Source organism: Dermochelys coriacea, chromosome 3, assembly GCF_009764565.3.
Source record: "Dermochelys coriacea isolate rDerCor1 chromosome 3, rDerCor1.pri.v4, whole genome shotgun sequence".
NCBI lineage: Eukaryota > Metazoa > Chordata > Testudines > Dermochelyidae > Dermochelys > Dermochelys coriacea.
The window spans coordinates 131,083,047-131,108,791 of record NC_050070.1 but is presented as its reverse complement, the minus strand read 5'-3'; the positions used below and the strand labels follow the sequence as shown (position 1 = coordinate 131,108,791).

The 25,745-nt window shown below is 40.8% G+C and overlaps 1 protein-coding gene across 1 annotated transcript in view; it reads right to left on the bottom strand.

Moving 5' to 3' along the window:
- FAM120B (family with sequence similarity 120B) overlaps window positions 1–25,745 on the bottom strand; it is an 89,645-nt gene that overhangs the window by 57,945 nt on the left and 5,955 nt on the right. Inside the window, 6 exon segments of the mRNA XM_038395252.2 lie at window positions 5,675–5,759; window positions 11,034–11,103; window positions 11,105–11,157; window positions 11,159–11,187; window positions 13,830–13,847; window positions 19,797–19,898. Of these exon segments, the coding sequence (XP_038251180.1) occupies window positions 5,675–5,759; window positions 11,034–11,103; window positions 11,105–11,157; window positions 11,159–11,187; window positions 13,830–13,847; window positions 19,797–19,898 (357 nt within the window).

The window sequence follows — 25,745 nt, the reverse complement described above, 5'->3', positions numbered from 1 at the left end:
ACAATGCCAATTGTGACCACTCTGGTCAGTAGTTTTACCTGGCTGCAGGGCAGTGGAGTTCAACAACCATCTGCCCCAGGGAAGCCAGGGAATGTTTGAAATTCCATTTCTTGTTTGCTCGGTGTGGGGAGGTCTCATCACATCTTCACAGGTGATCATGGCAGGTTATCAGAGCAACGATCTCCAGCTTGGATGACTGCAGAGCTGCTGGAGCTGCTCAGGATATGGGGAGAGGAGGCTGTGCGGTCCCAGCTGTGCTTGAGCCGTAGGAATTTGATACCTACAGGCAGATTTCTTAAGGCTTGTGTGAAAAGGGCTGTGATTGGAACACGCTGCACAGAGAAGATAAAGGAGCTGAGGCAGGCGTACCATAAGGCGAGGGAGGCAAATCATCGTTCTGGTGCTGCACCTAAGACCTGCCAGTTTTATAAGGAGCTGGATGCTATCCTTGGTGGTGACCACACCTCCACCACCAAGAGCCCCTTCAGAAGGCCTGGAGGCGGCAGAAAAGGATCTAACCCAGAGGATGAAGTCACTGATGAAGAGGTAGAGTTCCCAGCGGGGTCACCCGGTGGGGCAGGCAGCCAGGAACTGTTCACCAGTCCAGAGGTGTCTAGCCAGTCTCAGAAGTTGCTCTCTGGTGAGCAAGAAGCAGGAGAGGAGATGCCTGGTAAGTCGCTGCAGTTTGTATAGTGCAGAGGTGGGTTCAGGGTATAGAAATGTACAGGGCTGTCTGTGTTTCTGTATGCTGGACATTTCCCTGTGTAGCTAATCAGTACGGCAGAACAAGGTGTTGATGCATGCCAAATCTCACAGGAATCTTCCAGAGAGATCTCTAGGAACATTTCCTGGAGGTACTCGGCAATCCTCTGCCGAAGGTTCCTTGGCAGAGCTGTTTTGTTCCTCCCCCCCATTATAAGAAACTTTCCCACACCATCAGCAATCACTTGTGCAGGTACCAAAGCGGCACAGAGGTGAGGAGCATAGGGACCAGAGAAGAGCCACCAAGTGTGTAGTAGATGTACCCTCGCTCTCCTGCTTACCCTCAGCAGTGAGATATCTGCAACAATGACCGCTGCCTGTCGAAAAGTGTGGGAGAATTTTAGAATTTTTTTCCCTAGTCGGCTGCACCGCAACTCTTGCACAGTGCTCTTTTCCATCATGTAGAGCGCCCCCCATCCTCCCAGCCAACACTCACCATGCTTTGGGTGTTCGCAGAGATGTGTGCTTGCCAAGGTCAGTGAGAAAGTGATTGTTGTGTTACCAGAGGTGTATTTTACTGAAATGTTTCAATGCTGTGCATGAATTTAATAATCATGCTTCTGTGAATTGTTCCTTCTGCTTCGACAGATGTGGCCTTCAGGAACACCCCACACACACCAGCCAAGAGTTTCCGCCAGATAAAAAAAGCACCCAAGATGGAGCAAAGAAGACATGTTTCCGGGAAGTACTGCATTTCTCCAATGCAGAGAAAAGGGAATTTAAGGTGTAGAAGGAAGCCAAAAGGCAGGACAGAAAAGAAAATCAGGAGTTTGTTAAGGATGCTACTGAATGGATGATTAAAGTCATGGAGGAGCAAACACAGATACCAAAGTCCTTAATAATGCTGCAGGACTGAGCAAATGTGTGCCCGCCCTCTCCTACAACACATTCAGAACTCTTTTCCATGCCCCCACCAAACTCCACCCACACATTCCTTTCCACTTTTCCGGGACTTCTCAGTTTCCCCTTCACTCCACTCCCTCAGACAACTTCAAAATGACAGCTGGACCTACACACAGCTTTGAAAGTCTGCCCTTCCCTGGTACCTCCTTTTCCACCAAGGGTGTGGTGTGTGTGTGTGTGGTTTCTTGTGCAATAAAAGCGAAGTTTTTGAATGATAACTCATCTTTATTTGTTCCTACAAATTGAGATAGCAGGCATTACCAGTACATGCACAGGAAGTTTAATAATTTGCTTACCGGAATATAAGGCCCCAAATGTCACCATTGCTTCCTAGGAAAACTACATGTAATGTAACATTGCAGGACCAATCACAGTGATATACATTACTGGTTCTCATTTTCAAAATGTTGCCCTCAAAGCCTCCCTGATTTGAATTACCCCCATCTGGGTGCCCCTCTATTAGCCCTGGCATCTGGCTGCTCAAAATCAGCAGCCAAGCGGTTCTGCCTCAACACTCCACCTGAGCAAACCTTCCACCTTAGCTTCACAAGATTACGCAATGTACAACAGGTGCCTATGACCATGGGAATATCATCCTCAGTGAGGTCTAACCGGCCATAAAGGCAACGCTAGCGCGCCTTTAAGCTGCCTTCCAGGTTTCCTGTGTAGGTTCATGAGCCCGGCTATAAGGGGTATGCTGGGTCTCCAGGATCACTATGTGCATTTCAACATCCGACACTGTAATCTTCTGGTCTGGAAGAAAGCCCCTGCTTGTAGCTTTCAGTATAGGCGAGTGTTCCTGAAGATGCATGCATCATGCACCTTCCTGGACCACCCTGCGTTGATGTCAGTCAAACACCTACGATGATACATAAACACCTGCAACACCATGGAGAAGTATCCCTTCTTTTTGATGTATTCCTGTAACCTGCATGACGATACCATCCCACAATTCAATGCCTGTTTCCCAAGCCCAAAAGTGACAGTCCACACTCTGGTTTCAGAGTAGCAGCCGTGTTAGTCTGTATTCGCAAAAAGAAAAGGAGTACTTGTGGCACCTTAGAAACTAACAAATTTGAGCATAAGCTTTCGTGAGCTACAGCTCACTTCATCGGATGCATTTGGTGGAAAATACAGAGGGGAGATTTATACACACACACAGAGAACATGAAACAATGGGTTTATCATACACACTGTTAGGAGAGTGATCATTTAAGATGAGCCATCACCAACAGCCGGGAGGGGGGAGGGGAAGGAAGAAAACCTTTCATGGTGACAAGCCAGGTACGCTATTTCCAGCAGTTAACAAGAACATCTGAGGACAGTGGGGGTGGGGTGGGGGGAGAAAATAACATGGGGAAATAGTTTTACTTTGTGTAATGACTCATCCATTCCCAGTCTCTATTCAAGCCTAGAGTTAATTGTATCAGTTTGCAAATTAATTCCAATTCAGCCGTCTCTCGTTGGAGTCTGGTTTTTGAAGCTTTTTTGTGAAGGATAGCCACCCTCAGGTCTGTAATCGAGTGGACCGGAGAGATTGAAGTGTTCTCCGACTGGTTTTTGAATGTTATAATTCTTGACGTCTGATTGTGTCCATTTATTCTTTTACGTAGAGCCTGTCTGGTTTGACCAATGTACATGGCAGAGGGGCATTGCTGGCACATATCACATTGGTAGATGCGCAGGTGAACGAGCCTATGATAGTGTGGCTGATGTGATTAGGCCCCATGATGGTGTCCCCTGAATAGATATGTGGACAGAGTTGGCAACGGGCTTGTTGCAAGGATAGGTTCCTGGGTTAATGGTTCTGTTGTGTGGTGTGTGGTTGCTGGTGAGTATTTGCTTCAGATTGGGGGGCTGTCTGTAAGCAAGGACTGGCCTGTCTCCCAAGATCTGTGAGAGTGATGGGTCGTCCTTCAGGATAGGTTGTAGATCCTCGATGATGCGTGGAGCGGTTTTAGTTGGGGGCTGAAGGTGATGGCTAGTGGCGTTCTGTTATTTTCTTTGTTGGGCATGTCCTGTAGTAGGTGACTTCTGGGTATTCTTCCGGCTCTGTCAATCTGTTCTAACTTCAGCAGGTGGGTACTGTAGTTGTAAGAATGCATGATAGAGATCTTGTAGGTGTTTGTCTCTGTCTGAGGGGTTGGAGCAATGCGGTTATATCGTAGAGCTTGCCTGTAGACAATGGATCGAGTGGTATGATCTGGATGAAAGCTAGAGGCATGTAGGTAGGAATAGCGGTCAGTAGGTTTCCGATATAGGGTGGTGTTTATGTGACCATCGCTTATTAGCCTGTAGTGTCCAGGAAGTGGATCTCTTGTGTGGACTGGTCCAGGCTGAGGTTTGATGGTGGGATGGAAATTGTTGAAATCATGGTGGAATTGCTCAAGGGCTTCTTTCCATTGGTCCAGATGATGAAGATGTCATCAATGTAGTGCAAGTAGAGTAGGGGCATTACGGATGAGAGCTGAGGAAGCGTTTCTTCTAAGTCAGCCATAAAAATGTTGGCATTCCTGTGGGGCCATGCGGGTACCCATCGCAGTGCCGCTGATTTGAAGGTATACATTGTCCCCAAATGTGAAATAATTATAGGTGAGGACAAAGTCACAAAGTTCAGCCACAGGTTAGCCATGACATTATCGGGGATAGTGTTCCTGATGGCTTGTAGTCCATCTTTGTGTGGAATGTTGGTGTAGAGGGCTTCTACAATCCATAGTGGCTAGGCTAGTGTTTTTAGGAAGATCACCAATGGATTGTAGTTTCCTCAGGAAGTCAGTGGTTGGTTCTCGAAGCTAGCTGGGAGTGCTGGTAATGTAGGGCCTGAGGAGGGAGTCTACATAGCCAGACAATCCTGCTGTCAGGGTGCCAATGCCTGAGCTGATGGGGCATCCAGGATTTCCAGGTTTATGAATCTTGGGAAGCAGATAGAATACCCCAGGTCGGGGTTCTAGGGGTGTTGTCTGTGCGGATTTGTTCTTGTGCTTTTTCAGGGAGTTTCTTGAGCACAGGCTGTCGTTTCTTTTGGTAACTCTCAGTGGGATCAGAGGGTAATGGCTTGTAGAAAGTGGTGTTGGAGAGCTGCCTAGTAGCCTCTTGTTCATACTCAGACCTATTCATGATGACGACAGCACCTCCTCTGAAGCTCTTCTGTGAATGCCAAAAACAATTTCAAGTGCTCCTATCCATATCACACAGCATGGTCAGGCAACTGGGAGTCTTCTTCAGTTAGGAAACTTCGCAATTAACTGCGCTGTCATCGCGATGTCTTCATGACAGTTAGAACACTGGATAGCAGATCAGGATCCATCCACTCTCATAAAATGCCAGTGTGCACAGCAAGAAGGGGCATCAAAAAATGCTATGACAGCAAACCAGAAGCCCATGGACTGCTGAGACAGAAAGCAATGCATCATGGGACATTGAGCCCTGTCCCAAGATGCGCAGCAATCTGCTCCGCCTTCTCACAACACCTAGCGACAGAAGGTGTCGAGCTGGACTGTGGGATAGGTTACCCACAGTGCATGCTCACACTGTCGATGTTAGTGCCCCAAGTGTGGATGTGCTCTGCTGACAGAGGGAGTGAGTGTGAACATGCATTACCCATTTTTATTACAGTGCTTTTTGAGTGTCGAAATAACTTTTGTCAACAAAACTCTGTAGTGTAGACAAGGCCTAAGATGGGTAAATTAAAAGAGGTTAAGTCACGTGCCTAAGATCACATGGCAAATCAGTGGCGAGCCAGGAACAAATCTAGATCTTCAGATTCCCAGTCCTGGTTTCTAATCTCTAGAAAATGCCCCCTTCACGTTTAAACACTGTATGTCATTAATGAACACAAATGAACCAGACAAAATTATAGAAATAAAATGCTTGTAAATGTTACACTGACGCTCAATTCCCAAACCTTGAGTGAGTAACTGTAAGAGAAGAATGCTCAAAAGAAAGCCACATTTTGTTTACCCTAGTTACCTGCATTATGTTAGCAGATCAGTCAGTCTTTACCTGCAACCTGATAGCTGAGCAGCTGACTTCCCCTGAAGGCACAGAGTGTGAGCCACAAACGCATTCAAGTCCTCCAGAGAGAGACTGTCCACCTGAAACAGAGATGAAAAAAATCGAGCTGTGAGTATGGAAGAAAAACCTTTCTGCAAATTGGTCTTTATCACTGTGTACAGACAGACATACCAAATGAGTATGGCAGTGGTGAAGGAGTGACATTCCAACAACTTAGATAAAGAATCTAGATAAAGAAAAGAACATGGTATTTAATTTCACAACTCCATTTGTGTAGCTTTGTATTAGCTCCACTCTCCCCAACTTACCCAAAAGCTAACTTTCACATTCTCCCTCTTCTTTTTCTTTTAGGACCTTTATAAGTAGTACCCACAGGATATCTATCAGTAGCCACAATACCAAGGCTACTTCAGAGGTATAAAGTATCTTTACAGTACAAATCAATCTACAACTAGGGTCCCAAGTGAAGACTAATTGAACCAGCCATTGTTGATGGCTATTATGATTTATCTCCAGTACAAATGATCTACTGACTATCAGTAGAAAGATATAAAAAATTAGCTACATCATTAAAATGGGTGTGTCAGTAAAATGACAAGATCATTTAGAACAAAATTTCTTACTTCAAAAGTAAATTTCCAGATTAGATTAATCCTTGGTTGTATTTTTTTTTGTGGGGAGGGAGCGGCAGGGTTGGATCTTTTTTTGTGGGAGGAATTTAAATTTTTGAAGAAAATTGGGGAAAACTCACCTCTTATAAAGAACAACCCAAACGACAGAGGAACACTCTGAGTTTTATCTAGTTGTTTTCTTCAGAAATAAGGGAAGGAGAGGTGGGGTCTGCCCCTGTGGAAGAAGCAGACGTCTGACTCCTTGAAATTCATGGGTCTCTGGGATCTGACAGAGACAAAGGGACATTCTGTGTGGAGCCCTATGGTTTTGCACCAGCAACTGCACCCTCACACCCTCTGTGCTCTTTCTGCAGCATGGATCCCAACTAAGTTATGATCTCCTATTTCTCCCCCAAAAGACTGCACACTTAATCTGTGCATATATATGTCAATACTGAATATTTGCTAATATTGTAATAAGGTTTTTGAGTTCTACTCTGAAGGAGATCCATGCAATGTGTACAGTGCATTTCCTTATCAGCTGGAAACAGAAGGAAGTGTTTGTGAATATATGGAATCTGCATTGTCGTGCAAACATGCTATGTAGGGTTTCAGGTACAGTTAAGAGGTATTCCATAATTTGGCATTTCCTTGCTTTTAAGGGGTTTTCTTTGGGGGCGGGGGAATGTTACACTTATCCAACCACAATCCATTTTAAACAAAGAATTTGTTTATGGAATAATACTGTTTTATAAATTTCAGAGAGAAGTGGAGGAGGGGGAAAAAGGGCAGGTAGGTCAATGAGAAAGAACCAGGGAAGAGGAGAAACAGAGAGAAGCCATCTACGGTAACTTCATTTACTCTTCTTAGATGATAAAAAACATTTAATCCACCCACCTTAGATAAAAAATGACACCATCATAAAACTGGAAGACTTTGCATTAGGGACTTCTGCTCAACCCCCTTTCCCTCCTTGAAACCCTCTTTCTTCTGGAAGGTCTTTAAACCTTGCACAAAGCAGGACTGCGTAATAGATATCAGAATAGTGTAACATTGCAAAGTACTCCTGCCATTCATTAACTCCACCGAAGCGTGAATTATTGATTGCCTGCTAAAATCTGATAATTTTACCAACCCCAAATTCACCCTCCCCTATTTTTATTTTCAAGGCAGGTGATACCTTTGTGTAAATGGCAGCAAGAGAAAATTACTAATCTGAAAACCCTAGTCTGTGCGGCCAACCAAAAAATGTGATTTTAACTACAGAACATTATTAATGCTCCCAGAATTTTGTTCTAAAAGACAGAGCTCCTCAACAAATCTCTGTATTTTGCTTTTGGGGTCTGTATTTTTTATTGTGCTAACACAATCACCCAAAGAATTTAAGAGCTTATTTAAATGTCAAAATACTCATTTCTAAGAAACACTTTATTGAGCATTTCCTCTTGATTTGTTCAAGCATTTATCACACATCCAGTATCAGAGCATTTATAATTTCTTAATAGCCTCAAAAGATAAGTCTGGCTTCCCCTACCCCAAAGACCGTTCATGATTTAATCTCATTTGTCTATTTAGATTTTTAAGAGCAGATTTATCACTTGGATCTTTATTTTTAACATTTTATTCTTAATTCAGAGACATTTAATTGGTGCTCACACACAGAGGAGTGCTGCACTTTGCTTTCTAAACTGGTTCTGTTGATTTAGAGAGACAAGGTGGGTCAGGTAATATATTTATTGGGCCAACTTTTGTTGGTGAAAGAGAAACTTTTGAGTTTACACAGAGCTCTTCAGATTTGGGAAAGGTACTAGTGTCACAGCTAAATACAAGGTGAACAGATGTTTAGCATAATGAGTTAATACATGTTGCAATTAATCATCAAGGTGAAATGGGCGATTAACACCTCTGCAGTCCTAGGACAAAGGGGAGAGGGGTAGTGGATTACAGATTGTTGTAATGAGCCTTAAATCCAGTGTCTTTATTGAGTCCATGATTTTTAGTTTCTAGCAAAGTTATGAATTTAAATTCCCAGGCTTATCTTTTGAAGGTGTTGGCAGATTTTCTTGAGGATGAGGACTGAGAGGTCAGATTTGGAGTGAATGTTCTGAGAACCGTGTACACCCACAAGTGATATGGTGTTTTTGTCTGTGTGATAAATGAAGTGTGGGGGGGGGGAAAAAGAGCTCCCTTTTATGGGAGCGACCCCCCTAGAACCAGATAGGAGGTGGGAGTTGGAGGACCAGGTTTTGGGGCGGACAGAGGTAAAAGGTGTGTGGAGAGAGTTCCACCTATAGAACTGCCTTATAGTTCCAAAGAAACAAAATATATGGTATGGTTGTCAAATGACTGCACAGATTTATGAATGATGTATACTGGCTTGTCAGCAGAATGTTTATTAAAGAATAGTTGAAAACTGAAATTAGGCAAGATAATGGCAGAAACACCATCCAAGGAATAAGGCGTTTCCCTAGGATGCTGGTCAAGAAGCCCAGTTACACAAACTCTTATAAGGGAGATGTGACAGATATTGCCAAACCCAGAGGCACACACCATTCTATTAAGTTTATGTATCACTGAGTTCGGGATTGTATATGTATGCAACTATGGGGAGAAGGTTACAACTTCTCCAGAAACCAAAACAGTGGGAGGTGATTAAGACAAATCACTCAGGTTGTAACACCTCCAGAGAGATACCACCATCTGGAGAGGTTCACATATACTGGTTCAAACTGAACTTCCTAGAGACCATCAGACAAAGAAAAGACTTTGGATAAAAAGCTGGGTTAACACTGACTCCAGGGCTTCTTTCTGATCTAGCAAATGGACAGGACCTCCTATCCAAAGGCCCCAACCCTTAGACTTTGGTATAGTAGGGCCCCATAAATGACAGATGACCTCTGATAAGCTTTAGCCTGTGCATGGGAGCTTTTTTTTTTTTTTAATGTTTTCTCTGTAATACTTTTACTTTAAGAATAAATGTGCTTGCTTTGTGAAGGTTTTTTGATAAACTGTATATACTGTTATAGTCCCTGTAGAGAGGTTAACCACAGGTGCCAGGCTTCATTTAGACCTGGTGGGGAAACCACAGTGAGGTGCAGAAGGACTATAAGCCTAAATCTTCAGTCTGGAGGGAAGGAGAGACAGGTCTCTGCCCAAAAGAGGTGAATAGCTGGGACATGGAAACCTAAAGAGGCTGCCCTCAAAGAAGACCCGGAGGTGGGGTGGGGTCAAAGGTGCCGTTAACACCGAAATTGTGACACAGGATTTTTTTTTTAAACTGCCAAGAGGGAGGGGAGCCCAGTTTCTTCAGAGCTTCTTTTGCTATCCCTTCCCTCAGTCCCACCCAAAAAACCTCCTACAGATATTAGTATGCAATGTATGAAGGGTATCCAGGAATAAAGTGATACATAGTTAACACTGTCAAAATCATGTCAACCACACAATTCAGCAAAGCACTTAAGCATGTGCCTTTGTACTTTTCATTAAGATCTGTGCTTGTAAATGCAACCACTTAAAGGGAGGGAAAAGTGATTACTGTACACAGTAGTACAATTCCCCACATGTACTTTCCAAGCGCAGAAAAAATCTTAGTTTGGGTAATTCATGTGACTGAAAAGAGTAAGAGAAAATTAGGAAGATCCTATTTTCACATACAAATAAAAACCCTCTACTGAGAAAACCAAGAGTCAGAGGAAAACAAATTATATTTTAATCAAAGAAGAGTTCATCGAAACAGGAAATACAAAAAGCTTAATTCAAATTAGATTAAGGAAATATTTCTTGTTGCACTAATAAAACACGATATATTTGTGAGTTCACTCTTTTAAAAGGTGACTAAAATTGTGAAGACTGTGTTAAAATCTCTTAGAAATGGAAACAATTAATTAATATCCTATTCAGTCCTAAATTTCTTTGGTTTTCATTGTTTTAGGTACATAAGCAGCAAATATTTTAGAGTAACAGCAGAAATATGTACATGACTTCTTATTATAGTCAGATAAGAATTTGTATTTGCACGTGAGAATTGCTATGGCCACTCATTGAGGCTTTGAACTGGGGGAGCTGACAAGGGGTGGTGTGAAGAAGTCATGGGAGCTGATGAGAAGGCCTAGAGTAGCCATAGAAACAGACAGCCTCTGTTAGCAGAGATCAGAGTAGCAGCCGTGTTAGTCTGTATTCGCAAAAAGAAAAGGAGTACTTGTGGCATCTTAGAGACTAACAAATTAATTTGAGCATAAGCTTTCGTGAGCTACAGCTCCACTTCATCGGATGCATTCCGTATTGAGTGGAAATCTAAGAAGCATCCAATGAAGTGAGCTGTAGCTCACGAAAACTTATGCTCAAATAAATGTTAGTCTCTAAGGTGCCACAAGTACTTCTTTTCTGTTAGAGAGGTTTTTTTCTTTTCCTTTTTTTCAAAAATCATGACATGAAAAACAAAAGAACAGCCACAATTTACCGATGAGCCAGGTATACGGAGAAAATCCTAAGATTACATTTTAGTAGTTATTTTTTTGTTAGGAGCGCAAAGGTCTTTTGTCAGAGGCATTCAAAAATTAAGATGTATAATGTACGGAAACAGTATTTCTCTCAGACGGATGACACGAGTTAACTGGGAATAATAAAAAATACTGTAATCTAGTACTATTAATGTAATCAACTATGCTTGAGCTAAAGATGAAGAGATAAATGACAAAACTGTAAGCTGCAAGAGCTGGTTACATAGTAACTATTCACTCTTACCTGCAGAGTAAGGTAAATCAGCAGACAGCAGACAGCCGCAACAGGTGGGTCCAGTAACTGGAACTCTCCACATTGTCTGAAGGTGAAAGCATGCCAGAAATGTGCTAAACCGTAGTGTTTGCACCCTCTGGTCCTTTAGTGAGCCACAATGTTCCTCAGACTAGGTGTTCACCTACAAAGAAATCCATTATTTTATCTTTGCAATAGGAAGACAAGACAAGTTTTGCCTATTAAATTAAACCAGTGGTTCTCAATCTATTTACCACTGTGGGACACATATGTAGCTTTCGTGTGTTATGTGGACCACGTCCACACAATAAATATACTACCCGTATGACCCTGAAGATGTCACATGGGCCGCAGCTGTGTGCTGACTGTGCCACAAGTGGGCCATGGGCTCAGAACCACTGAATTAAACTTTAAGAGGAAACGCTTGTTCTGCTCTTTAAGTTTGCAAGGAACAAATGTGAAAATTAACAGTAATTTACATTTGTAACAAAGTTCGTTTTGAACAAACCAAACAAAACAAACAAAAAGCCTGCAATCTAAACAAGTTTCATTGAAGAGAGCTACACTTTTATACCAGGGCTAGTGTAGGCAACTCTGAAGCCAAAGGGGATCATCTCTTGGGACAGCAGGCTTTTGTCTTCACTACTGCCCTTCCCGTAAGAGCTCAGTGTACAAGGAGAGGTCAGTATTAACCTGAAACAGGGTTTGATAGGAATCAGCATATCCCCCCGGTGGTAAATCAGTGCGTCCTTGGGAACAGTGGTCATGCCCTCTCTGGGCCAGACACCTACTTTTAGGAATGACACTGGTATTCCCTGGCAGAGTGTGGTGTAGGTAACTTCTGTCACGGCAACTCCTCGAGCACCCAACTATTGTCAGCCCCCTACATTACGTCCAGTGGCATAGTCCAGAGCTAAATCAAACCCACGAGGGTCTATTTATTCCTCTAGACTACAGTATGATAATGTCACTACTAATGGACACACATGCGTTATGAGACTAACTATGTTTCATGTTATATCAATCTAGGCATTTTAGTGGACTCTTTAGTATGGTAACTAGGGAGATCCACAAGGTAGTTAGGCTCCTAAACTCCTATTATTTTCAATGGAACTTTGGAGCTCTCCACTTATATTACATTTAATCCCACTGTCAACATAAATAATATTGTGGGTGAAATGCCAGGTGGATACTCTAGACAGCTGCACCAAAAATCCCAATAAAGATACACACCTACTGTAAAGCAATGTGCTTTTGTTGTTGAATAAGCAGAGAGGTGCTAGTTTTAAGACTGGACAAAGCTACATTTGGTAACACATCTTCCTTATGATGAGCAGCAGCTGCATTCTACAATTAGAGCCACTTGGCAACAACAAGTGATTAAAGTGTCAAGGTGCTGAGATCTAGACGGCTGACGTGTTTATTTAGCAAAGAAAGCCATTAACCACATGGTACTGTGCCTAGAGAGAGAGAGAACTTAAAAGCAAATCCTTAAATATTTTCCTCCTCACCCTCCAGAATGTTACTTTAATATTCTCAAGACTATGGTTCCCATCAACAGATGTCAATCATAGGAACAAGAACTGTTCTCTGCAACACTGATAAAGTTCTTTGCTTTTACCCATACCAAATAAATGGTGATTTTTCAGTCTCAAGTCATGTTGCAGGAAAAATATGCAGGAATCTTCAGGAAAACATTAATCGTTTTGACATTAATTAGCAAAAAGAATAATTTGTGCTAAAAATACAGACTAATACCACCACAGACCAACCAGAAGTGATTTATCCAGTATTGATGAGACCTAGAATATTGAATCCAATTCTGGAATCGCTGCATCAGAAAAAAGTCAACAAACTGGAAAGAGTTCAGAAGAGCAACCAGAGAGAGTAACTTGGGGGGAGGGGGGAGAAATAAGATAAAATAGTTATGCAGCTGCCTCTGGATAGGCAGATACACTCCAAGAGTCAGTTGTTAGAAAATAATCTCTTTCATCTCTAATTTCTAAGATTTTATAAGTGAATTTTATTTCAAGAGCGTAGATAATAATTTTACTATCTTCAAAACAACACTGCTTAACAACTGCAGTGATAATGGAATCATGTTATATGAAACAGAATGAAGATCCAAGGAATGATTCCTCCAAAATACACCCCTTGAACAAGTACAATGTACAAGCATGCAGGTGTGCTGAAAAATCTCAGCAGAAAAATCAATAGATCTCCCCTGTAAAAGATGCTGATTCCATCATTAATTAAAATCCACATGTGCGGTGGGAAGATGATGGATTGTGAATTATAAATTATTTGTACTTGTAAAGGAAAACATAATTCTATCTCTCTAATTAAAAGTGAACCCAACCAACCAACCAACAACAACCACTTCCATCCAAGGATCTCCAAGCATTTTACAAGTAATTAAACTCACAATGGTCTTAGGAGTTAGCTATTATATAACCCTCATTTGACAGACAAGTACATTGAAATGCAGCAAAGTTTAATGACTTGCCCAAGGTTTCATCAACAGTTTATGGCAAAGCCAAGATTAAGTACATCGAAGTCCTGATTTTCAGTTCTTTATTCTAACCACTAAACTACATTGTCTCTCTGCTAGATTTAACAATAACTATAATACACTTCTGAGGAAGAGAGGGGTTTACTTGGATATGAAAGAAAATACATTTTTCTTCTAATACTTCTGGATATTCTTATTTAGAGCTTATCTACACGGCACCAGTCTGAATTACAAGAGTGTGAACTGTAGTGCACTCTAACGTATTATGCTCTAACTGCCCGATGTCGACCCTGCTAGTGTGAACTAAAAGGTATCTAGTTTGTGTTGATGTCGTCCCATTTGAAAAAGGACTACATTAATGTGCACGAGGTACCTTTTAGACTGTCCCAGCAGGATCTACATGGGGCACTTAGAGCACAACATGTTAGAAATGGGACTACAGCAACACGAACTAGGTACCTTTTAGTTTGTGCCAGCAGGATCCAGATTGGACAGTTAGAATTCAACATATAGAGAGCTCTACAATTCACACTCCTGTAATTCAGACTGCAGTGCCATGTAGACCAATCCGTTGATTCACTTTTGAAAAAAATATTTAAGAAACAAAACGGGAAAAAATTCATAATTGCTGCTTGGGCAGTTGCTACTAGAAGGATTATTCGAGGGAAAATTAACGGTCCTATCTGAGATTTAACAATTACAAGTTTATGTAAATCAAAGAAAGATGCCCTACAACTTTACATGATTTTTGTCCTTTTCAGTCTTCCTTTATTATGCAATAAAATTGTGTGAAGAGCTAAATTTAGGAGTACTCATGCTTATACTCCTTATGCATTCCTAGAGTGAGACTATCACCAAGATGAGTTGCCTGGTCACCTCAGGGATACGAGCTGATATTTTTCTAACAAGAAAGATACTTTTTAGTCAATATGTGAAAAGATCATTGATCAAATTATTTTTCCTTTAATTCATGTGCTAGAATAAATGTATTTAAATGTGATCATGTATGAATAAAAAACAAGAAAACCTCACATGCATAGTAAGTCTTTATTTTGGTTGGCTGAGCTTCAATAATTGATTTATAATAAGCAAGTAATGCATTCAGACAAACTGGTGGAATGCATTAACACCTCAGTGTCATTAAACTCTAGGTTTACATGAAGCTGCTGTATAAATTTACACCAACCTAAGTCAGGTCACCATATGGTACATGCACTGCATGTGTAATATACAAGCCACACAGTTTAAAATAAAAAATACAGCTTCCCAACCTGAAGAAATAAATAATGAGAGTTGAGATGTGGCTTTATAGTAAAATATGATATAAATATAATTATAAAAATATAATAAAACAAACATTTTAGCTATTTTACATGTATATGAAAAAACAACTATAAGAAGGGTTTCAGAAAACTGCTTATCAGGAATGCTTAACATTAACCTGTCAAAAGTCTTGGCCACTTTTAAAGGTTTACTACTGCAAGCCAGAACACTTGTTAAATTTGACTCTTAAAAATAAATCTTTGAATTACCCTCTTCTGAAACCAGGTATATCCATTACATATATGCCTGTACTAACCAATGATTGGAACTATGAAAGTACATCCAGACCCCTCCTATGTGAAGTGACTGATATTTAAATTCACCTACAGTATCTGAGATACTTTTGGTAACAAAATGAAAAGCAGTATCAGAATATGTTTGTGACAGCGGAGGCTGCCAAGTATCTCTTTAATCAGTAGTAAAATACAGACCCTGAATACATCAAATGGATCGGTTATCTTCAGGAGATAAGGATGTTTTCAAACTCATTAAATGGTACATTCCTAATACACTTCACGTCTCTGTTATCAAATCTAATCTCCTTTAGAAATGTTTCATCAGCATTTTATTTGCTAGATTATTTCTGGAAAACAGAACATATTGATTAAATCTACATGCATTTTCCTTAAACAGATTTGTGTATCCTAGGGTTGCCAACTTTCTACTCGCACAAAACCAAACACCCTTGCCCTTCCCCTCCTCCAAGTCCCTGTCCCCCGCTCACTCCATCCCCCCTCCCTCTGTCACTCACTCCTCACCCTTACTCATTCATTTTCACCAGGCTGGCTCAGGGGCTGGGGTGTGGGAGGGGGTGAGGGCTCTGGCTGGAGATGCAGACTCCAGGCTGGGACCGAGGGGTTTGGAGGGCGGGAGGGGGATCAGGGCTGGGGCAGAAGATTGGGGCACAGGGGGAGTGAGGGCTCCGGCTGGGGGGATGCAGGCTCTGGGGTGGTGCTAGGGATGAGGGCTTTGGGGTGCTCTGGGCTGGGATCAAGGGGTTCGAGGGCAGGATGGGGATCAAGGCTGGGGCAGAGGGTTGCGGTGCGGGAGGGAGTCAGGGGTGCAGGCTCCAGGCGGTGCTTACCTCAAACAGCTCCTGGAAGCAGTGGCATGTCCCCCATCCAGCTCCTACGTGGAGGCGCAACCAGGCGGCTCTGTGTGCTGCTCCATCAACAGGCACTGCCCCCCTACCCGGCTCCCATTGGCCATAGTTCCCAGCCACTGGAACTGTAGGGGCAGCATTTGGGCCAGGGGCAACATTTGGGCCAGGGGCAGCGGGGGGACATGCCAGCTGCTTCCTGGGAGCAGCATGGCGCAGAGGCTAGCAGGGAGCTGCCAGCCCCGCTGAGAGGCACCGCCAACTGGACAGTCAACGGCCCAGTCAGTGGTGTTCCGGTCGAAAACTGGACACCTGGTCACCCTAGTATATCCCCATCAATAGCATGGGGGATGGACAAGATAGCGTAATAGGTCTTTTTTTATGTTTTTATGGCCATCTTTGCTCAACCATTAAATTAAAAATAACAAAAAAGTCATCTAAGGGTTTAAATTTAATTTTGGTCTGTTAAAATGTGTGAGGGAGAGTAAGGGAAAATCCATACCCTAGTCATTCAAATGGAAGGAGACACTCCAAAATTTCAGATGGGACACCTTCAGAGGGCTGGATCATATAAGGATTTGTTTGTATACAGGCACACACACTATATCTTAAATTATTGTTCTTGAAGCCTTAACACCAGTGATTTTATAACCGAATATTGCATCTTCTATCAGCTGTAAGATTTTCAGACAGACAATCTTACTGTCTTATGTCCCATAACAAGTATATTTTAGTAGTGTTTTCCCTTTGTTTTGTTTTTTTTTGAAAATTTCTGATATCTGCAATGATCCAGATTAAAGTTTAAAATATATGTCAAAATGTAAGCTTTTTCTTTAACCACTTCAACAAATTAAGAAACCTGAAAAGATATAGGTGAAAACTTATACCTAGTGAAGTCAATAGCAAAACTCACACCGATCTCAACAGGCCATGATTTCATCCATAATCTCTTAGTACTCTTCTTTGAGAAAAAGTGATGAAATGTTTATATAATATAAAATTTTCCAAAAAGATACATATTTTTATCAGAATCTGCAGCAGAAAACAAAAACCACACAAACAAAAAACCAAAACCCATCACACATATTACAAATGCCTGTGGTTCAAACAACAGCTTCTATCAAGATTCCTCTTTTTTGTTGGTCTGACTTTGATTGACAGATTTGAATTCTAACTTCCTATAACAACATCTTTAAATTTATTTCCAAATAAGATTCCCATTTGAAAACTGTGATGTGCTGCTGATATCCTTATTTGGTGAATCAGAGTTATGCAGTGGAAAATAAAAGCTGCATGAGAGAATTTAAGTCATACAAATATGGACAGCAAAAAATTCAGAAAAATATTCATTCTCTGAAGGAATGAAAACAGAGCACTAAAAATAAACACCAGAAGTCATCCTCCCTTTCTGTAATAGTCTGCTCTGAAAGTAGATCAGCTTTTTATTACTGAGTTGGTAGTTATTAGGAATGAATAAACCTCCATTTTTAGGTTGCACATACTTTTAAAACTATATTTTGGACTTGAATTCTTTATGGTTATTCTCAACATGAAGGTGAATGGTGTAGCCAGAGCATCTGCCATTTTATGTAAGTCCTTCTCCGACTCTACCACCTGGAAGGGAAGATTTAACCATAGTACTCAGATTGAGTGTTCAGGACAGATTTGGGGCTAAGATTTTACCTCCCCCCACTTTAAAAAAAATGAGAAGGTGTGGTGCTCTGTAAACACATACTCAAATGAAATAAAGTGAAAGCTGTATAAGACAGACCAACTGATTTTTATACCATGGCTTCATATTATCCTAGGCATCTCCAGATCCATCTCATTCCCCAGCCAGCTGCCTGTCTCCTGAATTCCCCTAACATCTGTATTTGAATTTGCAATCATTACATCACTAAATTCCTAGAGAAGAAAGGACAGTCTCTGGGACAGAATACTGGATTTGGGCTCAGGAAACCTAGGTTCAGTTCATAGCTTAGCTACAAACTTCCTTTATGACCTTGGGCAAATCATTTAATATCCTTTACCTCAGTTACCCACCTGTAAAATTGGAATATTTTGCTACCTCACCGGTGTTTTGTAAGAATAAAACACATTCATGATTTTGAGGTGCTCAGATACTGTGAAGAAGAAGGGCATATAAGTAGCACATGCTTTTCAAATTCTGCATGTTTTGGAGTGCACTGACAGTAGGGAAAATGTGAATTTGAGACTAGGGGTGCTGGAACAAGTAGAAAGGTCACCAGATTTAATCGGCATCTTCTTATATCATCTTAAAAGGACTTGAGGGGTCAAGGAAGAAGGTAGGTCTTACCAGTTATTTCCTTTACTGGATTGTGTGATAGTCAAGTAAGTTCAGAGACACATTTCTATATCCTATTTATTTTAAAAAGAACCAAAATAGAAAAAATAAACACAACCAATTACATAAATGCAGTAAGAAAAGTAACAGCAGTATTTGGTGCCAAACAGTTCATGGGAGTACTTGCTACTTCCAGAAAGAGGCAAGGCAGGATAGCTATTATAATATTCTGTGTTTTAAAATAATGACACAAATAGAAAAAAAATGGCAGGTTAGTCAATGATTCACAATCCCCCTTTAACTCATGATGGCTGTGCATTTTTTCCCTCCACTATGTGAATTAAAAATTAAGGACCAAATTATCCATGAGGTAAGTAGACAACTCCCATTAAAGTCGATGGGAATTGCACCTGCTTATTCCAGGTCGGAAACTGGACCAAAGGACCAATTTACTAGCATCTGGTCATTTTTGTCACAACTTTATTGTTACAGCATAGGCCCCAGCCATGTAATGAGCTCTGCAGGGGTCCCTTTGTACATAGCTCACTGTCAAAAGATTGGGGGTTGGTACCAAAGTTTGGTATTTTATTGGGGGGTGCCGCGCTAACGGAGATGCCATATTTTGAGTGAGAGATAAAATTGAGCTCCTGACACACTTGTGATAAGGGTAAAGGTGTTACACTAAAAATATTTTGGATAAATTTCAGCTAGGTAACTGCTTTTGGCCAATCTGAATTCCCTTTGAGAATGCAACTGGTATTGTTCACTTCCTATCCTAAACTATTACAGTATAGCTGTTTGCTATTAAAAAGATGTCACATTCAATCCCAGGGGTGACTGCACTGCGGTGGTAGACAGGCAATTCATATACAGTGTGACCAATCATGTAGTTAAAAATGTGTAAAACATTTGGATGAAAAATGTTTTATAAATGTAAAACGGTCCTTTTAATATTACAATCACAATAAGATTGCACCACCAGCATTTCAGCTATGTGTCCCTTTTCTTAAAGCAAAATAAAGATAGAGAAGAAACAAAGCAGTGCAACCTCGAAAGCAAGTGTATGGGCCACAAATAGTAGAAAAGAATTCACAGGCACCATATAGGAGGTCCAATTACATTTTTTTTGAAAATGGGACAATTTTTAGATTTATGTATGGTTTGGTAAAACAGCCTCTCTTCACTTCCTTGTCCTCAAATGCAATATACCTTTCAAACTCTTTATATAATTGTTCACATCTGCTTCAAATGTCAATTTCTCAAGAACGGTCTGAGATTTTAATTTAATACAGTATTAATATGAAATTCTGAGATTAAAACTGTTAAACACACAGTGCAATTCCAAGCAGCTATGGAGATACAGCACTAACATTTTAACAACTGGTCTTTCATAGTCCTCTTTGACTGCACCACCAAATATCTGATGAAAGATTTTCTAAACAGATTTGTAACCAAATACTCAAATAATATAATTAATCGGTTTGGAGTTAAATATAAAGATGAGATTTATTCTACCTGGGATGTCAAGCTGTATAGGCTGTACGAGGTCTGGTTGCTCCATTGGATTCCCAAAGTACACAAACCACTCCTTTACTATAGGATAGGCTCCGCAGGTGTCTAAAGGAACAGACAATTTGATCAATAAACGAAATACAAGTTCACATAAGGGTTAAGAAGAGTGGTAGGAGGGGACTGCAAAGCACTAGATTACAGCTGGTTGCTCAGATCCTTTAAAAATACAAGAAACAGTTTAGAGCATCTTTTCACAAGTGATCAGAACAAATGGCTATAGGTTTAGTTATACATTATGACAAGAGTTCAGTGTTGGAACCGCAACTGAAAACTCAAGGCAAAATTTTGAGCTATCCATGTGGCAATGAGGAGGAAGGGCTAAGTTAGCTTTTTGTGCCCTTCTCATCCTGGGCTGCCCTTCGGTGTAACTTAGGCAGTCTTGGGAACCTATGTAATGTCAGGTTTCAGAGTAGCAGCCGTGTTAGTCTGTATCCGCAAAAAGAAAAGGAGTACTTGTGGCACCTTAGAGACTAACAAATTTATTTGAGCATAAGTTTTTGTGAGCTACAGCTCACTTTATCGGATGCTTCAGCTGTAGCTCACGAAATCTTATGCTCAAATAAATTTGTTAGTCTCTAAGGTGCCACAAGTACTCCTTTTCTTTTTATGTTATGTCAGCCTCCCGAGGCTGCCTGATAGATCACAAAGCAGCCCAGACTCTCCACAGTGCTGCATGCTCCAGCACCGCCCCTAACATTCCCTGCCTGCTCCCAGATCTGACCCTGGCACACATGCTATATCAGGTCTTGCAAGGGGTCATTACAGGGCAGCCTATACAGCTATCTGCACCAGTGGAATCCTCCTCTGGCTAGAACCGGGGCTTTTAGGGCCCCTTTACACCACTCCAGCCCTCTCACCTGGTGTAAAGGGACTGGCATGGGGGCTGAGGATCTCATCCCTAAGTATATTTTTGAAAAATGCTTGATGTGATGATTGAGGTAGCTAGCAATTTAGGCTGAGATTTTCAAAAAAAGGTCTAAGGGAATTAGGCCTCCATTTCCCATTGACTTTCAGGCCCAGCTCCCATTGAAATCTAATGGGAGCTGGGTGCCTAACTCTCTCAGGTTCCTTTGAAAATCTCAGTTTAAAGGCAAACCATTTGTGAGGAGGGGGGGAAATAGCCATTTGTCCTTTTTGAATTAGTTGTATAAAGAAGGTCTGAAAAGTCTCCTGGTCCCCCCAAAATAAAGTTTTTTTCTTGCTTATTTTTTTACCTTAGTAGTATTGGGCATGTCCATGCTTTCCTGATGATGTTGCAAGTCACAGAAACCTCTTTTGCCCAGCACACATTCCTACATATTTAACTAGATTTATTAGTTATTACTACCTGGCAGGCTTGCCCTTTTTTACTGATATGGAAATAGTTATAACCATTTTTTCCCTAAAAGTATTTAAATGTTACATTTGCTATTTTCATGCTCTAACTACTTGAAGCTTTTTTTAAAACAATACAATAATTAAGTAATTTTGAAAAGTATCCTAATTCTGTTTGGCGTATTCAACACATCATCTTCATGTTGTAATTTGATTTATAGAAACTTTTCCGGATCACCTCCCATCATTGTGAAAAAATACTTAAATTAGTATTATTCCCCCTGTACATGGTGCTCTCCCTTTCGGTCCAGAATTTGCTTGCATCACAACCATCTCATACAGCTCAGTGGAGCATGCTCTGAATTTTCACTTCTGTGTTTCAATATGCAATATGAAGAAAACAGATTTGTCAAATTCCAGGCAGATGCTAGAGGATAAAAAAAATCCTACATTAAAAAGATACCCTGAGATTGTATAGCAATTGAATTGCTGAAGAGTCTAACATCCTGCTTTGGAATAATAATGCTTTGGATTGATAATCTTTCATTAACAGGAGTGTCTAACTTAGAATTCTAGTGTCACCTTTTGAAGAGAGTTCTGAAATTTGTATTTATCTTAAAAAAAAAAAAGACTTATGAGCAAGTCAGGATACTTCAATAAAAATGAGATGCTGGGTTATAAAAATGTTATTATTAAGATTATAAACTGTCACTGGGTTCTAAATTTGGGTGAAATAAACAAGTTTTACACTGAACGTTTTTCTGGCACTTACGCTGCTCAAGCATTAACATACCAAAAAGGAGAGAGTAGTCATTGTAAACCTTTATTATTATTATTATATTTATGTATACATTTGTATGTGTTTGTATATATATATTTACAAAACATCACAACATCTTGGTGATGATAATCCATCAATTATATAAATTTTCAATTATTCAATTGAGGTAGTCAAACAAACAATGACTGCTAAAAGCACGATTCTGCACAACTGACAACATAGAAATACAACAAGAACAGGACAGGGATGTGAATGCCAAATTCAGTCTCTCCCCAGTTCTGGAAATAAGGGTCCATCCTGGCTACTGCTCAGGTGGCATAATAAAACCTGCTGCACTAATTAGACTGAAACTCCTTAAATGCCATAAGACTGAAAGCCTCTGCCCACCAACAAGACATTCGTATTACCTTTGTTCACATCCACTACATATCCTGGCATAACACTGATGACAAATCTTTTAAGCAGCATGGCTTCTAGGGTGCCAGGAAGTGAGCCATTCAAAGATTATATTTTAAATTCTTTACCATTCAAAGATCAAAATGTAACACCTAAGTGACATTTGAAGGAAAAAACCACCCTGCTGATTTTCTTTGATCAAGTAAAATGTCCACTGAAATTGTGCATTAGTGCTTCTCTATTGGGTATGATTCCAAAATACACCAAGTTAAGAATTAATAAAGAGAGATTTTCATGAACTTAATGTGAATATTGGGTGACCTCATATTCACTTCAAATCTTATACCATAATCTAAAATGGCTGCACCTTCGATCCTGAGGGATCCCATTAAATTCCTAACTCCCTTAGAAACTTTTGATAATCTCAGACTACATTTTCAAAATGCTTCTGCACTATGTATACAGAAATCATCACTGAAATCCAGACACATCTGGAGTGGAAAGTGGCACCTATTTAAAAAAAAAAAAATTTTTGTGAACGATCTGTGAATTACTGTTGTCTATTAGTATAAACAATATTCCAAATTGGATAGGACCCCTGTGTGCAACATGCATAACTTTAGACGTCTATAAATTATGTTATGTTACATATACTCCTCCACATCTGTGAACACTTCAGCCCTACCGAGTGCACACTGGTGACAACGAGCACAGAATCCTCCACACAGGATGTCTTTTGGCAGTGTCAAAGCAAGGGTCAGTTTGGCAGGCTAATCTCAGAACTGGGAGTAATTCCATGATCTCTGGGAGTCAGCCAAGTATTTATGATACATCACATACTTTTAAAATTAGCAACAGCAATACAGGTGCAGACGTTTCCATGTAATGAGCAAATTCTAAAACATAACTGCCAGCTTTGTTCAGAATTATTACAAAAAAATAATCTGTTTGGGTTATTGAGGTGGGGTTAACAGAAGCATTATCCACTATTAACTTTTTCTCTATCTAAAATACTTTTTCCAGTAGTATTATTAAAGTATTATTAAAAGAAAGATGATAAAAGCTCAATGCTGTATAGGTAGTATGTCTGCTAAATTATATTTAAGGAACTAATGAAGCTAAATGAACCACCTTTATTTTAAAAATTTAGCAACTGCCTGCTGTCATGGGCAAAACTACAATCAAGCCCGTACTTTTTAATGAGTCTCAAAATATGGCCTCTATCTTGCAAACACATCAGGACTTGTGTGACTGACTTTACTCATGAGCAGCCACATTAGTAAAGGTGCACACGTGCTTAAGTGTTTGCAAGATCAGAGCCTGAGGGAAAAACATCATGGTTTACTAAGGTGGGGATTAAAGGATCTAAAGGTAGCTAGGCCCCCAACTCCTACTGAATTCTCAATTCCCTTAGGCACTTTTGAAAAAAAACAGCCTAAATTCTCAATCCTGAGGAGCTTCGGGGGAGGGGGGGGAAGGGCCCTGAGGCAGCAGTTTGTGTGACTGTTTCATAGTTTCATCTATTCTGAGCTAACTGTTTTTTAAAAAATATCAAGCAACTAAAAGGTTTCAGAGTAGCAACTGTGTTAGTTTGTATCCGCAAAAAGAAAAGGAGTACTTGTGGCACAAGTACTCCTTTTCTTCAAGCAACTAAAAGAAGCCAAGGTATATCAGATGACTGCAAAAAGAAGAGGCCAATTTCTACGACAGGAATGTCAAACTGATAGATTTTAAGGATTCAAAAAAATTAAGTATAATATTTAACACTAGCTAAATGATTTCACTTGCTCCCTTCCCAATTCTCTTTTTAAACTGAGAGGCTTTAAGAAAAATCACTATTACAGAACAGAACAGGCCATCTGATGGCATTGTTTGAGGGAGAAATTGGAAAGTGATGAACACCAACAATCCTTCCTTAAAGCTCTAAAAATAATTTCTGGAAAAACAATGCAGTATTGTCTACAACAAGGTTCAAAAAAGAACTAGATAAATTCATGGATGATAGGTCCATCAATGGCTGTTAGCCTGGATGGACAGGGATGGTTGGTGTCCCTAGCCTCTGTTTGCCAGAAGCTGGGAATGGGCAACAGGGGATGGATCACTTGATGATTACCTGTTCTGTTCATTCCCCCTGAGGCACCGGTCACTGTTGAAAGACAGGATATTGGGCTAGATGTATCTTTGGTCTGACCCAGTATAGCCGTGTTTATATTCTTATTTTAATTATGAATTGCCACACCAACAGCTTGTACACACTGCGACTTATATTGTTAAAACTTATGTCAAGCAGCGGTGTGAATAAGCCACGCCCCTGAGCAACATAAGTTACACCGGCGACCTAAGCGCTGGTGTGGACAGTGGTATGTCGGTGGGAGATGGATTTATTACACGGATAGGAGAACTCTCTCTCATCAGTCTTCACCAGACACACTGCAGCAGCACAGTGCAGCTGTGCCGATGTAGTGCTTCTAGTGTAGGCTAGCCTCAAATTTGACCCCTGGTCTATCTTGTCTAATATCCCATCTACAACAACAGCTAGAACCAGATATATTAGCGGAAGATGCAAGAAAACTTTTAACAAACAAACATGGAATCACTTGCCCAAAGTAGTTAGTAGTAGGCATATGCTTAAGAACCTCAGAAGACATATCCCTTTAAAATTTTTATTTTGGTTCAATAGGACTTGACTTAGGGCCTTGTTTACACCACCACTTTTGTCAGCAAAACTTGTCACCCAGAGGTGTGAAAAAACACCCCTCAGAGCAACATAGGTTTCACCATAGGTGCCAACTCCACAGGTGCTCCGGGGCTGGAGCACTCACGGGGAAAAATTGGTTGGTGCTCTGCACCCACCGGCAGCTCCCAGCTGCTCCCCCCCCCCAACTCGCCTCCGTCTTGCCTCCTCTCCTGAGTGCGCCGCGTGCCCACTTTATCCCCTTAGCTCCCAGTGCTTGCGCTGCAAAACAGCTGTTTTGGGTGGCTGGGAGGGAGGGGGGAGGAGGGGGAACGTGGCGTGCTTGGGAAGAGGTGGGGTTGGAGCAGGGATTTGGGGAAAGAGATCCAATACTGGCACATTACAGCGCTGAAACTTGCAGCGCTCAGGGTGTGTTTTTTCACACCCCTGAGTGAGAAAGTTGCAGCACTGTAAAGTGCCAGTGTAGACAAGATATTAGTTGTGTGTGTTCCTGCAGACATCACTGAAGTCCTGCTGCTCAGATGAGTAAACAAAAGCCAACCAGGCTGTTATTGTCCTCAAAAACTGAGAAACGATGGGCTGAAAAATGAAAAATGGCTGTTGCGCATTATTTTTGCTGAAACCTATGTTGTTCTCTTCATGTGCCTTTTAAACTCAGTCTTTTTCCTATTTTTTCCTTTTACTGTAAGACTTCAATCTTTAGTAG